The following is a 17,258-nucleotide window of genomic DNA, read 5'->3' as shown; positions in this document are numbered from 1 at the left end:
CGATGACTTTCATCGTGCCTTGATGCCCCCCGCGTCCTCACATTTTCGCATTTGCGCTATGTTCCGCAAGCTCCTCAAGGAATCTGTCTCGGAGCTCTGCATCGACCATTTATCATTTATCCCGATGGACATTAGCATTTTTGGCGCCACTGTCTTGGGCCTTGCCACCTTCGCAAACGATATTTTTGCGGGGTGGGTTTTCGCCCGCTTGGCTTGCTGATCTTGGCGCCCTTTCCGGCTTTGGTTCGCTGGCCCTGTGATACAGTACCGCAACCTGCCGGTGTTGGTTGGGGTTCCCAATGCGATTATCACCCGCGATTTCGTTCTGCTTGGCAGTCACACCGATAACCGGTTAGCCCTCGGTGCCCCCGACATGGATTGGCACAATTGGCTTATCGGACCCCTACCCACAGCGGCGTCTGCCTGAATACGGTGGATTGACTGAGCCTTCTTCCCCGTAACATGTAACATGCTGCCAAACTTTACACAAAGCTACCGCGTACACTAACTTTGAGAGCGCACAATCAAATCTATCAGGGGTGCCACATAAATCTCTAGAGATTTTGACTCTAGAGATTTGTCAAATCAACCGAAAAATCCGTGGGTGCCTCAGGAAATCTAGAGATTTCATTTCTTTCTTTATTTTATTGTTTTTCATTAGGGATCTGAGAAGGATTGTTTTGTATAAAATTACCCAAAACAACTTATACATTTGACCACTCTTCGCTCATAATCTTTGAGCATTTTCTGAACAACAAAATTTAAATTTTTTTGCCCGGTCAATTAAAGTGTTGCATGACAACCCTGACAAAGTTTTTTTTGCGGTTGTCTGTGACTGGCCTGGCAAACGTCAATTCTTTGCATAATAAATGAACGTCACGTCAACTACTTGCATTCTAAACTGAACAAATTTCAGTTTGTTTATTAGAAAAATGCCAATCGCCGGACTAATAGCAAGTGATCTTCTTAGAAGAAAGAAAATACCAGAAGAACGAATAGAGCTCAGGATGTTAAGAATAAAGTCAGACCCGTTGTCTACTTCTGACTCCAGGTTGGTTTTTGGGTTTGAGGGGCCCAATTTTAGATCCGCCCCTTAGCGCAACAAGTTTTCGCGATGAAATTGCCAATAGCATAAACAGATGGTGATATGTAAAACCAAAATGATTAAGCTCTTATTTAAATGTAAAATTTATAAAACTTTTTATATTTCTTCTAGGATGCACATTAGGCTGGGCCAAAATTTGAGCAAAAAAATTTTTTTTTTTTAATTTTTAGTTTAATGTTTGGGGGAAAAAACCACGGAAAAAAATAAAAATTGTTGAGTAAATATACATTAAAAAAAATTGAATTCGGCGGTTTTTTCAAATAATATTGAAACTTAGAAACTAGTTCATATTGATAATAAGGTATTTTTATTTTTTTTTTTTAGTTACTGTTAAAAAATTAACGATTGGTGAAAATCAAGAAGTTTAGCTGAGGTTGATATATTTAGTTAACTAGTTCGCAAAAACTTGTGTAGGTTTTTTACTGCCAATAACTGATTAATGACGATATGAATGGTATCAATATATATGCAATAGATTTCACCAATTATCCAACTCATTCAGCAAAAAATTTGTTTTTAAATTTCTTGATTAAAATTTTTTTTTAATTCGGTAGCAATCTATAAAAATTAAAAAAAAATATATAAATAAAAACATGTAAATTACTATTAAATCCAAGGTAAAAAAAACTAGGGGGTGTCCCGTTTGAATTTCGAAAAAAAATTTTTTGGCCCAGCCTAATGCACATGCGTTCACCCATGGCCATTGAATCATTTGCCGACTAGATGGTGGCATTCAATGACCGAATCCCCCCGGATATCTCCTTCATGGTAACATTCTCGTCTTCATTAGAGATGCTAATGACGGCTTCTCCTTCTTGCTACTGGCTCCAGCCACAATTTTTCCAGCTCTGCTGACACCATCCACACTGTCCATTTCCATGTTGAGCTTAACTTTTCTCGCTGCGATTTCTGAAAAATCGCTCTTTGGCTTATATTAAAGTTTAAAATGCACATAATTACCGTCTTCAGCAGCATCCTCGACAGCTCTGGTGTTCTGTGCTTTCCCGTATAATTTATAATCAATTAAAATCAAATAACCACAAAATATTACTTACATTTTCGTTTTCAGCTTTATTCGACCTATTTTTCTTTTTGACATTGACGTTAACACACGATAGCACACTTTGCCAACGAATATACAAATTTGGAGCGGCAGAGTCTTCATTAATTACGCAATTATTTTGCCACGGCTGGAAATTCAAATGATGTAAACTTAAGTTATTTTTTGTATCTCTAATTTAAAACCATTAAATGCATAATATCATTCGAATTTAGCACTCCGAAAAAAATTAAATTGTCAAAAGAACTAGGTGGCCAGATTTAAATTTGAGTTGGTTTTGGACGTCGACACCGAATGGCAATTCTACTAGAGATTTCGTAAAATGTAAATAGAGAGACTAAACCAAGTGAATTCTTAAAGTATTCTAATGCAGATATATCACAAATTTAATAAACTTTCCAAAACTGTAACACTTTCTTTGCGTAAAGTGGGTTTGAGCAGTGAATTTAACCAAATCTCTAGCCATAATACTAGAGATTTAAAAACCAATGGAGACAGTATGCTGTTGCACTTAGCAAACCAACTCAGTTGGAATTCGGTCGGTTTGACAGTCTGTGGCACCCCTGTATAAGACCAAGAGCAACAAAATTTGGTTTCCAGACTCATGTGATATCATACTGCTACAAGTGTATTTCCAAATTTCGCCCGCCCCCTTCCGCCACCACAAAGGACGAAAATCTGTGGCAGGCACAATTTTAAAGATGCGATAAAACTAAAAACGCAGTATCGTAGAGAATGCCCATATCTACCAGATAGCGGAACCTGAATTACATCAGATCATAATTAAAGCCAGATTAAAGAAATTCATCTTCAGTTGCTTTCCCCGCCTACTTCAGCAAGAGACCTGCTATCCATTCTATTTCTTGCTCGCACACTCTGCCGCGTTATGTATGCGAGCACCCTCTAGCGGAGGAGATGTAGGAGATAACATATATAGCAAAAAAATTTAAAATGTAAATTTTTTTTAAATTCTAAAATTTTAAAAATCATAAGCTCAAAAATGTATATACTGACTGAGTACGGGTATAAGTAGAGTTGCGTCCCCAGAAGCGACTAACACGTTCATTTTCTTTTTTTTGTATTGTCTAGATGTTGATATACAATGACGGCAACATCAAGTGGCCCATGTGACACCAAACCGAAGCCTGTTACTCGTGGAACCCAGGCAGAAACGCAGACCCTCCTCCCGCCCATCCGACCGAGGGGTGCTGCCGCATGACGGGTGTTACCGAACCGATCGCGAACATGCTGGAAAGATAGGGGTTAGACTAATATTCGAGTAAAATTTGATTTAAACAGAACTAAATGAGCTAAACATTAAAAGATCCTAATTACGGGAAAGGTAATTTAGTTTTAGTGATTTAAGAAAAGAAACGGAATTAGTGGTGGATATTATAACGTAGAGCGAATTATAATCCGAGTATAAAACCCTGAACGGTTCATGCAAGGAATAATTTAATCTAAAAAGTGGAAGGTACAAAGGAATAATGTTTCTACTAGATATAATAGGAATCGTTAAGCTTATGCGGATCTTCAAGTCAGGGCTATCTTCGTCACCCTTAATCAGGCTGTACATAAAAATTTTCTACGCTTAACTAAAGTTGGAAGGTTTATTAAAAGCAATCTACGAGGGTAAGATGCCAGTCTCACACCTGCATCCCAGTTAAGGCCACGCAGAGCAAAAAGTAAAAAGTTTTTCTGGACTGATTCTATACGGTCCTGGTGTACTTTGTACTGGGGGCACCATACACAAGAGCCGTACTCTAAAATCGGACGAACAAGCGAGATATAGAGAGTCTTTGTTCATAGGGGTCGTCAAATTCCTTTGACCACCTCTTTATAGACCCAAGCACGCCCATGGCCTTATTTACCATGGTATAAATGTGTTCAGAAAACATTAACTTGTGGTCTAGTTTAACACCAGATCATCAACAAAGGTACTTCTCTCAAGAGAACCACCGCAGAGGCTATAAGGACCCAACAAGTGGCTGGACCGACGAAATGTCATTACTATGCATTTCGAGGCATTAAGGTGTAACATATTTGCACAACACCATGACTGAAAGTTATTGAGATCGGATTGCAAGCAAGAGTGAAATGTCTTTATTTCTGAAGAGAAGGGGGCCTATATGGCTACCCTGTGGTACTTCAGAAGTAACCTTGACAGGTGAAGAGAAGGAGTTAAACATCCATCTCAAAAGATTCGGCGGTGTAACGAACCATGGTTCCCCATGGTTCGTCACAACACAGGAACACCTGTCTTTAAATATCTCTACATGTATAACCGCATAAATGAACACTAAGTAAAACCTCTTTAAATATCTCTACATGTATAACCGTATAAATAAACGCTAAGTAAAAATCTCAAATTTCCCTAAAGTTACATTCCTTTCCCACGGTACCGGTGCATATCGATCACCCTACCGGGGACATTGGACACCTATTGGGAGGCGATTGCTTAGGTAACTCTCGATTACCGAGCAAAACCCCCCACATGCGCAAGCCAGTCAGCAGTCTCCAACTTTCCTTATTGGGAATATTGGACACTGACTGCAGGGCAAATGATTAGGTAACCTTCTGTTACCGATCAGCCCGTCTGCACGCGCAGACTATAACTCGGCCATAGATATTTATGTAAGAACCCTTCCCACGGTCTGGAGTAGAAATAAGATATCTATAAGACATTCATGGAAGGCCGGCCGATCTATAAAAAGGCAGTCCACCAGCCATCGTGGGAGGCAGTCCACCAGCCATCGTAGGGCGGCAGTCGAATCAAACTACCATACGCGTCGTAGCACAATTAAAACATAACATAACCGGGTAGAATAATCATACGGAAGAATACGGAAGAATAAAGAAACACATTAAAATTAAAAGAACCAAAAAGTGTTGTGATTTCTATTTCAGTTTCTGGCAAAGTTCCTGGTTTTCCCGATAAAGTCCTCGTGAATTAGAAATAACTTGTAATTCAGGACCCTGGACAGGCTGATGCATACCTCAGCCTGAAATAGGACATTACAAGTGGCGCCCGAGCAGGGACTTTAAAGGATTTTTCGTGGAAACTTCAAGAAAACCGAAATCAGGGACTTCGTGGATTAAAGACCCACCCCAAATATACGCAGTGCCGATCCTAAAAGTGCCGTTTAACAGTGACCCATTGCCAAGAATCAACAGAAAATAAACATGGAACATCACGACGATGAACAACCAGAGGAGGCATACCCTGCGGGACACTTTTCCAATCCAGGGGTCAGGACCGGCTGGATCCACAAACTCCGTCGGGACGAACTAGAAGTCCTCGCGGAAGAATTCGGATTCGGCAGCGAAGGAACGGTCGATGAACGCCGAAGGAAATTTGCCGCTCTAGTCGCTGGGCCACTCGCGCAAGAAGCCTGGGTCCGCCTAGGAGAGTTCGAGAGGCACTATGCCAAACCAGCCTCACGCTCTCGCTCCAAGTCACCACTGCCCACTACTCCTGGACCATCCGACACTCGCCAAATGGATCCTAAGACCGGATTACGAGTCCCCGCAGCCACCGAATACCGCACTCCTGCAGCCCCGTTTCCAAGGCCCCTAGCTACAGAGACCCACCCAGCACCCGTACCGAGGGTCTTGCCAGCGATCGACCGAAGGGCACCACTACAACCACGCTGCACCAATGGCGGAACGCATCCAGAAGTGGGGAATCCAGTTTGACGGCCAAGATGACCCTCTATCATTCATCGAACTGCTCGAAGAACGCGCGCTCTCGTATGGGGTGGACACAAACCATCTGCCGCGGGCCATGGCCGAACTTCTCACAGACCGTGCCAGTCGTTGGTTCCGCACCAGCCGCCTACAAAGTTCCTCATGGGAAAATTTCCGCCAGGAATTCTTAACGTTCTTCTTGCCACCACGGTATTTTGAACAATTGGAAGACCGGATCCGAGCCCGCAAGCAAGTGGCTGGGGAACTGTTCAAAGATTTCCGCATCGAGATACGTCTACTTATGCACCACGCTGGGTACGACGCAACCAAGGAGCTAACCAGGATCTACGACAACGCCCTCCCAGCCTACCAGATGTACGTGCGCCGCCACGAACTGCAGGACTTGTCACAGCTAACACTGCTGGCCACGGAGTTTGAGAGTATTCAAGAGCGGACCATCCCGAGCACTCTCGCACCGCCACGACACACGCCCAGATACGCACGGCCTGCTACAGATCAGAGGAGCGGCGACTCCAATCGGACACCATTCCGGAAGCCTCATTGGGACTCGGCAGACTCACCAAGGAGACAGCCATCCAACCCAACCAGTACGGCAAAACCCGAGGAGGCACATCGCATGATCACGACCCCCGTCGCCAACCCACACGCAGCCTGTCGCCGGTGTGGTGAAGCAGGGCATGCGGCATATGAATGCCAAAATCCTTCGATCCTATTCTGCTGGGAATGTGGCAAGCGCGGCACCCGGACCATCGATTGCTGTCGCCAGAACACGTCGGGAAACGACTCGCGTCCTCGACTGACACGGGATCAGCCGGGAACGACGTCTGCCCCGACCCACGAACAAAAACCCCGCTACACATGAACGAGAACCGGATAGTGGCAATGGTAACCATAGGAGGACAGGCAACGGAAGCCACCGTCGACACAGGGGCATCCCGAAGCTTTATCAGTGCAAACCTCGCCCGACAACTAGACAACAACACCAACCTACAAGATGCATGCGTCCGCATACGCCTGGCCGACGGCTCGGTCAGAGAGATCACCCAGATTATACTGGCGCACATCAGTCTGGATCAAAGAGAAGTTCAAATACCCCTCCTTGTCCTACCAAACATGTTGGATCAAGTTATCGTCGGCATGGACTTCCTATGCGCCATTGAAACAACGATCCAGTGCGGTACCACACTTCTACAATTACGAGATCAGTGCCACACACCACATATCCACACCGTTCCGACCAACAGAGTACAAGGCAACGAACCCCGACACCAGAAACTGAAGCCAACGGCGGCCGTCATACGTCCGCAACCTATCCCAACAATTTCGGCACCCAGCCACGCCAACATGACACCCATACAAACCTCAGCGAACACACGACCACGACCTACCCCAACGAACAAAACGACCCAGATCGCCACGAAGAACACGACACCCAGCCCAGCCCCAGCAGAGACAAAGCGCCGGCCCACGAACATGAAGCCGAAACCAACAACACGAAACAACAATCAAGCAAACGGGAAAACGAGCCCCACGGTCACTACGGAGCAACCGCGTCCTAGGCCAACCACAGGGGACACATACCCCAAAGAAACTACGAGAATCTCACCCACGAGACAAGCACTAACGCACTGGAACCCGGCGCTCGACACAGGAAGCCCAGGTCCAAGTCCAGCAACAGAGCATGTAAGTACCCTCTCCTCCCAGGAGAAAGTGAACATAGAAACACCCTCAGAGACGATAATCAGCCCTGAACCAAGACAACAACATCGACACCGACAACGGCAGCAACAGATCAACAGCCCAGCAACAAGGGAAACAGCCACGCTGACCCCACCATGGTCGGGGCCCATAATTGAACTGATATCCACAGAGCCCCTCAACGCGGGCCCGGAAACCAGTACGATGGCCCCACGATACACCGACCGCAGCCCTGTCATACCCACGGCCGACGCCACACCGATCCTCGCCCACACAATGGAGTACCTTCCGCGTACTGACATGATGTTTGTGATACCAGAGGCGTCATCGCGACTCACCTGTTCACGTACCAGTCTGGCTGTAGTATAACACGAGTACTACACCCAGCGTACCAAAAAATCATACCCATGGTCGACACCACACCCATCGTCGCCCACATAAGCGACTACCAACGGAGGATCGAACCGCCCAGCGCCTTCGATACAACCCTCTTACCCGAAGACCCACGCCAACCACTTGACTCCGAAGCCGCCGACCCAACAGAACATGAGCCTGAACCAGTCCCGGAGCCGTGGCCGCCAGATTTAGCCCCGCAGATCCAAGCATTTCTAGATGAGGAGCTACCAAAATTTGATGGCCTCCACGGGACGTCGGACATCTGCTTGGCGATGACTATTGTCATGAGGGATAACCGGCCCATAAAACAGCGGTACTATCTTAAGAACCCAGCAATCATGCGAATAATTGATGAACAAGTGGACCAATTGATTTCGGAAGGCCTCATCGAGCCCTCCCGGAGCCCCCACAGCGCCCCAATTGTACTCGTCCGTAAAAAGAATGGAAAATGGCGCATGTGCGTGGACTACCGGCAACTCAACACGCATTCCATCCCCGACGCATACCCGCTGCCGAGGATCAACTATATTTTGGAACGGTTACAAAACGCGCGGTTCATCACCACACTCGACCTGAAAAACGGATACTGGCAGATCCCCATGGCCGACGGAAGTTGAGAAGCAACAGCTTTCACCGTACCGGGCCGGGGCCTCTACCAATGGAAGGTTATGCCCTTTGGACTGCACTCGGCACCGGCAACATTTCAGCGTGCTCTCGACACCGTGATTGGTACAGACATGGAGCCATATGGAGCGTACCTAGATGACATTGTCATCGTGGGGCGAGATTTTAACGAACATCTACGCAACTTGAAAGTGGTTTTGTCCCGACTCCGGAAAGCGAACCTAAGGATAAATGCGGAAAAATGCGCGTTCTTTCAAACCCAAGTCAAGTATCTCGGCCATATGATCAGCAATGAGGGAATCCACACCGAACCCGACCAAAATTGCCGCCGTCAAAAAACTCCGGCCGCCCACCAACCTAAAAGAGCTTCGTCAATGCATCGGGATGGCGTCCTGGTACCGAAGATTTGTACCAAACTTCGCGACGGTCGTCCAACCGATGTCTCGCCTACTCAAGAAGGACCAACCATGGGTATGGTCCGAAGCACAACAGGCTGCTTTTGACCTACTGAAGACACTTCTGACGACCGCCCCCGTCCTTGCGTGCCCCGATTTCAACGTCAAGTTCTCGCTGCAAACAGATGCGAGCAATCTAGGAGTTGGCGCAGCTCTCACCCAAGAAATCGAAGGCAAAGAACGAGTCATAGCATATGTCAGCCGACGACTGAACCAGGCGGAAGAAAACTACTCCGCTACTGACAAGGAGTGCCTAGCGGTCATTTGGGCCATTCGAAAACTACGCTGCTACCTGGAAGGGTACTGATTCGATGTAATCACCGATCATCTCGCGCTAAAATGGCTAAAAACGCTTGACAGCCCTTACGGTAGAGTGGCGAGATGGGCCCTCGAACTTCAGCAATACCAATATGACGTGTATTATCGAGCGGGTAAACAGAACGTAGTCGCAGATGCACTATCCAGGCAGCCATTAGGAACTCGCACGGATCGAAGAGGAGAAGACAGCCTGCCCGTGGCTCCAGCACCGGATAAAACAAGTCCAGGACGAGCCTCAGAAATACCCCGACTACACCTATGCTAACGGGGAACTATATCGACATCTGGGCCATGGCGCCGACGACGACGACCATATAGCATGGAAACTCTGCGTAGCAAAAGATCAACGAGCCAGAATACTTCACGAATGCCACGACCAACCCACAGCCGGCCACCTAGGGGTCAGGAAAACCATCACCCGAATATCCCATCGGTACTATTGGCCAGGTTTCTACCGAGACGTGAGGAAATATGTCCGTGGCTGCGTAAGCTGCCAGAAGTTCAAAGCTCAACAACGCAAGCCGGTGGGCCAGATGCTCACTCGCAAAGCCGAAGAGCCATTCGCTACACTATGCGCTGACTTCGTTGGACCACTACCTCGATCAAAGAAAGGAAACACGATGCTGCTCGTCTTCTTTGACACTTTCACGAAATGGGTCGAATTGGTACCACTCAAAAAGGCCACCACCGCTACCCTGGAACTGGCTTTCCGAGAACGAATCCTGAGCCATTTCGGCATACCCAAACGCTTTGTGTGCGACAACGGCACGCAATTCACAAGTCGATCGTTTCGGTCATTTCTACAGACAGCAGGAGTAGAACTGCAACATACCGCACCATACTGCACCCAGGAAAATCCAACGGAACGGGAAAATCGGACGGTCAAGACCATGATTGCCCAATTCGTAGGGGATCGTCAAAATACCTGGGATGAGCTACTACCGGAAATATCCCTCGCAATAAATTCCAGCGTCTCGGAGTCAACGGGATTCAGCCCAGCTTTCCTACTGCATGGAAGAGAGCCCCGTTTGCCTGGAGCCCTCTATGACGAAGTCACGACAGGCACCGGAAGCCCCCCAGAGACCGCTCTCGGCTAGGCAACCAAACTCAGCGAAGTATTCACCATTGTCAGAAATAACATCCAGAGGGCAAGCCAAGAACAAGGAAGGCATTACAACCTCCGCCGCCGGCAATGGCGCCCCACTATTGGATCCCTAGTACTTCTACAACAACACCACCTCTCCAACGCGGCCGACGGATTCGCTGCTAAGCTGGCACCGAAATACGATGGACCCTACCGAGTCAAAGGTTTTGCATCACCGAACATTGTAAAACTACAGCATCCGGGCAGCCGAAAAGCGAAGGTTGCTAGCTAACATCAACGACCTGAAGGAATTCCACGAGGACAGGGATGCCACCGACGAGGCAAATACTACCACTAGCCCCCCGCAATCCCCCTAGCCCCGACTTTGGTTTCTATATATTGGCAGCTGACCAGCCAAAGCCAACGAACCTAAAGACGAGAACGCAGCACACGCGCAGCCAAGAACCAAAAACCCGCGGGCTCAGAATATGTAACCAACCCCCACTACAACGGAAGTAACGAACGCTCTCAAATGACGAGTTCAACACCCAAAGAAATGAAAACTCAGCACATGCGCCACCAAAATCCACAGCAAGAGACAAGACAAAGAAAAATAAATATCAACCTCAGCACACGCGCGGCCTACAGACAGAAAAGTCGAGGACTCAGCACACGTGACATCGAACGGCGATCACCCCCCGCAGCGAAATACCACCAATAACCTGGAAAAGTGTCGCTCAACCCGCTAAGACGAAACCTGAGCCCTGTTCGAAGAAAAGCGGCTACGTACGGCCGCAACGGCCCTATAAAGAAAGGGAAAACGCTATATATAGCTGAGTTCTCCAGTTACTAAATCAGTTCGCTTCTTGATTTGAGTGAAAGTTATTATTCGAGACACCCACCACTAAATTCAACGAGCCCTACAACACCACCTCCTACCGGAAGAAAGGGGGGGTGTAACGAACCATGGTTCCCCATGGTTCGTCACAACACAGGAATACCTGTCTTTAAATATCTCTACATGTATAACCGCATAAATGAACACTAAGTAAAACCTCTTTAAATATCTCTACATGTATAACCGTATAAATAAACGCTAAGTAAAAATCTCAAATTTCCCTAAAGTTACATTCCTTTCCCACGGTACCGGTGCATATCGATCAACCTACCGGGGACATTGGACACCTATTGGGAGGCGATTGCTTAGGTAACTCTCGATTACCGAGCAAAACCCCCCACATGCGCAAGCCAGTCAGCAGTCTCCGACTTTCCTTATTGGGAATATTGGACACTGACTGCAGGGCAAATGATTAGGTAACCTTCTGTTACCGATCAGCCCGTCTGCACGCGCAGACTATAACTCGGCCATAGATATTTATGTAAGAACCCTTCCCACGGTCTGGAGTAGAAATAAGATATCTATAAGACATTCATGGAAGGCCGGCCGATCTATAAAAAGGCAGTCCACTAGCCATCGTGGGAGGCAGTCCACCAGCCATCGTAGGGCGGCAGTCGAATCAAACTACCATACGCGTCGTAGCACAATTAAAACATAACATAACCGGGTAGAATAATCATACGGAAGAATACGGAAGAATAAAGAAACACATTAAAATTAAAAGAACCAAAAAGTGTTGTAATTTCTATTTCAGTTTCTGGCAAAGTTCCTGGTTTTCCCGATAAAGTCCTCGTGAATTAGAAATAACTTGTAATTCAGGACCCTGGACAGGCTGATGCATACCTCAGCCTGAAATAGGACATTACAGCGGAAACCCTAAAAGGTCAAGTTTATGTGCTAGAAAGGAGTGGTTTACAGAGTCGAATGCTTTAATGAAATCAGTAAGCCTTTAATGATAAAAGAGGTAAGCTCTAATAAATTTGTAGAGTTAAAATTTTTTTAGAGATCCTAGGTGATTAAGCGTAAGGCGTCTCAGCAGTTCCACAGGTCAGTTCCCGAGATAAAACAGTGCAGGTCCAAGTTCTTCAGGTTTTATTCAATATGTACAATTATAATCGCGTGCAAAGCCCGCCGTATTGGACACGGGACCAGTGAGCACCCAACCAAAAATGGTTTCTTGGCTGTGAAGAGAGCCACATATGTTGGGCTGTAAGCCGCTTGACATTACCGATGGTAGGATATCGGCTCCACTCAGGACATTGATTGGTGAGCTCTCGAAGAATATAGGATCCGCCAATGGAAGACTCGGCAAATCTTTCAATAAACTTGGCGAGATAAGATGCAACGGAAGATTCTTTGCCAATTCCGGGATAACATAGGCCGTGGCGTTTAATCGAAAACCCAGCCTCGTTGGGGAGCGAATGGAAAACTGACAGAGCTTATCGGAATGAGCGGATACTGTCTGATTGAGGCTGGAGATCTGTGTCTGAATACGTTGGAATGGCAATTGAATCGTGTTGAAAAGGCGTTCCGTAATGAACGTTGCCTCGGAGCCCGAGTCCCCAAGGTGTTCCCAAGGTGACAAATATTAATAATTTCCGTGCCTAGAAGGACAGAGCTTGTGCCGGAGGCGAAATACGTCTGAACGTTAGGATAAGGTTCGGAAGAACTTGAATTTTCTGCGGAAGGTACTGGTCGATTGACGTCTGGCCAAGATGTGGAATTGAGTACTAATATGGAATGTGACTCGCTGGATTGCCACGATGCAGAAGCGTGTGGTGTCGTCCTCCACAATTGTTGCAAATGTGGGAGCTTTGACATTCTCGAAGCAAATGGCCTTTGGCGAAGCAATTTAAGCAGAGCTGCTTTTGCTTTATGCAGCTGGAGCGAGCATCAACAATCATTTGTAGGAAATTGATTCTCCTTGGAACAAAGATCACACGAGCTCTTGCTCGGATTCACGTTATTTTGGAAAGATTGCACTGTCCTTGGAACAGGAATACCTTGGGAACAAAACGGATTGGACTGGCTTTGGGAGGATGGCGGATTCTGACTGCCTTTGGCGGGTGCCGGATTCGGAGCGCCTTGGGAAGTGAAAGGGTCGCTCTCGATAGCCTCTAGCGTTAGGTATCGCTGAGTGAGGAAGGAGTCGATTTCCTTCCAGGGCGGCATCTCCTTTTCGTCCGTTACGGACGATTTCCATAACGCCCGGCTCAACTTTGGCAATTTGGAAGCACAGATGGTCACTAAGAGACTATCCCAATTGTCGGTACAGACGTTGGAGACAGCTAGTGCATTAAGGACCCCTGCATCGTACTTTGCAGCTCCTTCAAACCACGCCTGCACTCGGAAGTTACGCGGGGCAAGAAGAGGAGGATGTTAATCTGGTTGGTAACCAAAAACCGATTGTTCTCATATGGGCTACGGAGGGCTAAAACCGTCATTGGTGAGGGGGGATTTCGCTACGATGGCCTTCGGATCGCCCCGGGTCTTCTCGGTGAGGTAGTACAGCTTTTCAACCGGAGACAATCTAGTATTGCTGATCACAACCAGCGCATGTAGTCCCCTGAGAATGCCTCAATATCGACGGGAGGCAGTCGACAGCTGGATCCTCGTCAGCCATCACCGCGGAGCAGGCCTTGTACTCGGCCTCGACGTCCGTCCACATAGTGAGGATTTGTCCTCGGCGGACTTATAACCGTATAAATAAACGCTAAGTAAAAATCTCAAATTTCCCTAAAGTTACATTCCTTTCCCACGGTACCGGTGCATATCGATCACCCTACCGGGGGCATTGGACACCTATTGGGAGGCGATTGCTTAGGTAACTCTCGATTACCGAGCAAAACCCCCCACATGCGCAAGCCAGTCAGCAGTCTCCGACTTTCCTTATTGGGAATATTGGACACTGACTGCAGGGCAAATGATTAGGTAACCTTCTGTTACCGATCAGCCCGTCTGCACGCGCAGACTATAACTCGGCCATAGATATTTATGTAAGAACCCTTCCCACGGTCTGGAGTAGAAATAAGATATCTATAAGACATTCATGGAAGGCCGGCCGATCTATAAAAAGGCAGTCCACCAGCCATCGTGGGAGGCAGTCCACCAGCCATCGTAGGGCGGCAGTCGAATCAAACTACCATACGCGTCGTAGCACAATTAAAACATAACATAACCGGGTAGAATAATCATACGGAAGAATACGGAAGAATAAAGAAACACATTAAAATTAAAAGAACCAAAAAGTGTTGTGATTTTTATTTCAGTTTCTGGCAAAGTTCCTGGTTTTCCCGATAAAGTCCTCGTGAATTAGAAATAACTTGTAATTCAGGACCCTGGACAGGCTGATGCATACCTCAGCCTGAAATAGGACATTACAGCGGAAACCCTAAAAGGTCAAGTTTATGTGCTAGAAAGGAGTGGTTTACAGAGTCGAATGCTTTAATGAAATCAGTAAGCCTTTAATGATAAAAGAGGTAAGCTCTAATAAATTTGTAGAGTTAAAATTTTTTTAGAGATCCTAGGTGATTAAGCGTAAGGCGTCTCAGCAGTTCCACAGGTCAGTTCCCGAGATAAAACAGTGCAGGTCCAAGTTCTTCAGGTTTTATTCAATATGTACAATTATAATCGCGTGCAAAGCCCGCCGTATTGGACACGGGACCAGTGAGCACCCAACCAAAAATGGTTTCTTGGCTGTGAAGAGAGCCACATATGTTGGGCTGTAAGCCGCTTGACATTACCGATGGTAGGATATCGGCTCCACTCAGGACATTGATTGGTGAGCTCTCGAAGAATATAGGATCCGCCAATGGAAGACTCGGCAAATCTTTCAATAAACTTGGCGAGATAAGATGCAACGGAAGATTCTTTGCCAATTCCGGGATAACATAGGCCGTGGCGTTTAATCGAAAACCCAGCCTCGTTGGGGAGCGAATGGAAAACTGACAGAGCTTATCGGAATGAGCGGATACTGTCTGATTGAGGCTGGAGATCTGTGTCTGAATACGTTGGAATGGCAATTGAATCGTGTTGAAAAGGCGTTCCGTAATGAACGTTGCCTCGGAGCCCGAGTCCCCAAGGTGTTCCCAAGGTGACAAATATTAATAATTTCCGTGCCTAGAAGGACAGAGCTTGTGCCGGAGGCGAAATACGTCTGAACGTTAGGATAAGGTTCGGAAGAACTTGAATTTTCTGCGGAAGGTACTGGTCGATTGACGTCTGGCCAAGATGTGGAATTAAGTACTAATATGGAATGTGACTCGCTGGATTGCCACGATGCAGAAGCGTGTGGTGTCGTCCTCCACAATTGTTGCAAATGTGGGAGCTTTGACATTCTCGAAGCAAATGGCCTTTGGCGAAGCAATTTAAGCAGAGCTGCTTTTGCTTTATGCAGCTGGAGCGAGCATCAACGATCATTTGTAGGAAATTGATTCTCCTTGGAACAAAGATCACACGAGCTCTTGCTCGGATTCACGTTGTTTTGGAAAGATTGCACTGTCCTTGGAACAGGACTACCTTGGGAACAAAACGGATTGGACTGGCTTTGGTAGGATGGCGGATTCTGACTGCCTTTGGCGGGTGCAGGATTCGGAGCGCCTTGGGAAGTGAAAGGGTCGCTCTCGATAGCCTCTAGCGTTAGGTATCGCTGAGTGAGGAAGGAGTCGATTTCCTTCCAGGGCGGCATCTCCTTTTCGTCCGTTACGGACGATTTCCATAACGCCCGGCTCAACTTTGGCAATTTGGAAGCACAGATGGTCACTAAGAGACTATCCCAATTGTCGGTACAGACGTTGGAGACAGCTAGTGCATTAAGGACCCCTGCATCGTACTTTGCAGCTCCTTCAAACCACGCCTGCACTCGGAAGTTACGCGGGGCAAGAAGAGGAGGATGTTAATCTGGTTGGTAACCAAAAACCGATTGTTCTCATATGGGCTACGGAGGGCTAAAACCGTCATTGGTGAGGGGGGGATTTCGTTACGATGGCCTTCGGATCCCCCGGGTCTTCTCGGTGAGGTAGTACAGCTTTTCAACCGGAGACAATCTAGTATTGCTGATCACAACCAGCGCATGTAGTCCCCTGAGAATGCCTCAATATCGACGGGAGGCAGTCGACAGCTGGATCCTCGTCAGCCATCACCGCGGAGCAATCCTTATACTCGGCCTCGACGTCCGTCCACATAGTGAGGATTTGTCCTCGGCGGACATCGGCGAGAGAGACGGATGGACTGGCTGTGCAGGAGGATGGTCTGTGGTTGTGGCCAGCTGAGCATTGAGGTCACTGAGGCACTGCTCAAATGCCCCATAGCATTCTCCGCATTCCGCCTGGATGTCAGCCTGGATTGCTGGATCCTCGTCAGCCATCACCGCGGAGCAGGCCTTGTACTCGGCCTCGACGTCCGTCCACATAGTGAGGATTTCTCCTCGGCGGACTTCGGCGAGAGAGACGGAAGGTGCGGCGGAGATGCGCTCTGCCAGGTGGGAAAGTCGGCCAATGGCGACCAATTTAGTCAGAGCGACAGAGGTGGCGGATTAAGGCAGTGGCGGGAGCTGACGGGGCTACTGACGAACGAGCCTTTGTGTGTCAGAGCTTGAGGGTCACGTGAGAAGGAAACAGAACCGATTTGGTCCTGGCAGCAGGGCTACTACTTGCTGCTCTCGGAGTGAGGGGTGACTTGATTTTTTGTGTCGGCGTAGTTTGGTAGGCGGAAGATGTTCGTAAACGGCTTGAAGAGGTCACAGGCAAAAGCTTGTTGATGTCCTTGTGACCTGTTGTCAAAAAACAACAATGATTTGTTACCAAAATTGTTTTTAATGGTGGCGAAAAAAATTAAAAAATTGAGATTATAAGAAGTGGATGCCTTTATATAATTATTTATTTAATTAAGGTTGCTTGAAAGCTGATCTTATA

The 17,258-nt window shown here is 47.2% G+C and overlaps 1 protein-coding gene across 1 annotated transcript; it reads right to left on the bottom strand.

Annotated features, from left to right (window-relative positions):
- Positions 1–1,716: 1,716 nt before the first annotated feature.
- On the bottom strand, positions 1,717–16,711 carry LOC121405357. Its single transcript, XM_041596025.1, has 4 exons — positions 16,488–16,711; positions 2,161–2,338; positions 2,066–2,099; positions 1,717–2,014 (listed from the first exon to the last, which is right to left on the bottom strand). The coding sequence occupies exons 1-4, from the start codon at positions 16,709–16,711 to the stop codon at positions 1,869–1,871; spliced, it is 582 nt and encodes a 193-aa protein (XP_041451959.1). The 3' UTR covers positions 1,717–1,868.
- Positions 16,712–17,258: the final 547 nt, after the last annotated feature.

This window comes from Drosophila obscura, unplaced genomic scaffold (assembly GCF_018151105.1).
Source record: "Drosophila obscura isolate BZ-5 IFL unplaced genomic scaffold, ASM1815110v1 contig_9, whole genome shotgun sequence".
Lineage (NCBI taxonomy): Eukaryota > Metazoa > Arthropoda > Insecta > Diptera > Drosophilidae > Drosophila > Drosophila obscura.
This window is presented reverse-complemented; position numbering and strand designations above follow the sequence as displayed.

Bases quoted from the DNA above. Each gene is read 5' to 3' on its own strand.
- LOC121405357 (XM_041596025.1), bottom strand. From the start codon at position 16,711: ATGGCTGACGAGGATCCAGCAATCCAGGCTGACATCCAGGCGGAATGC. The intron at 2,100-2,160 runs GTAAGTAATATT...GGGAAAGCACAG, and splicing joins ATAAAGCTGAAAACGAAAAT to AACACCAGAGCTGTCGAGGA. The intron at 2,015-2,065 runs GTAATTATGTGC...GCGATTTTTCAG, and splicing joins CGAGGATGCTGCTGAAGACG to AAATCGCAGCGAGAAAAGTT.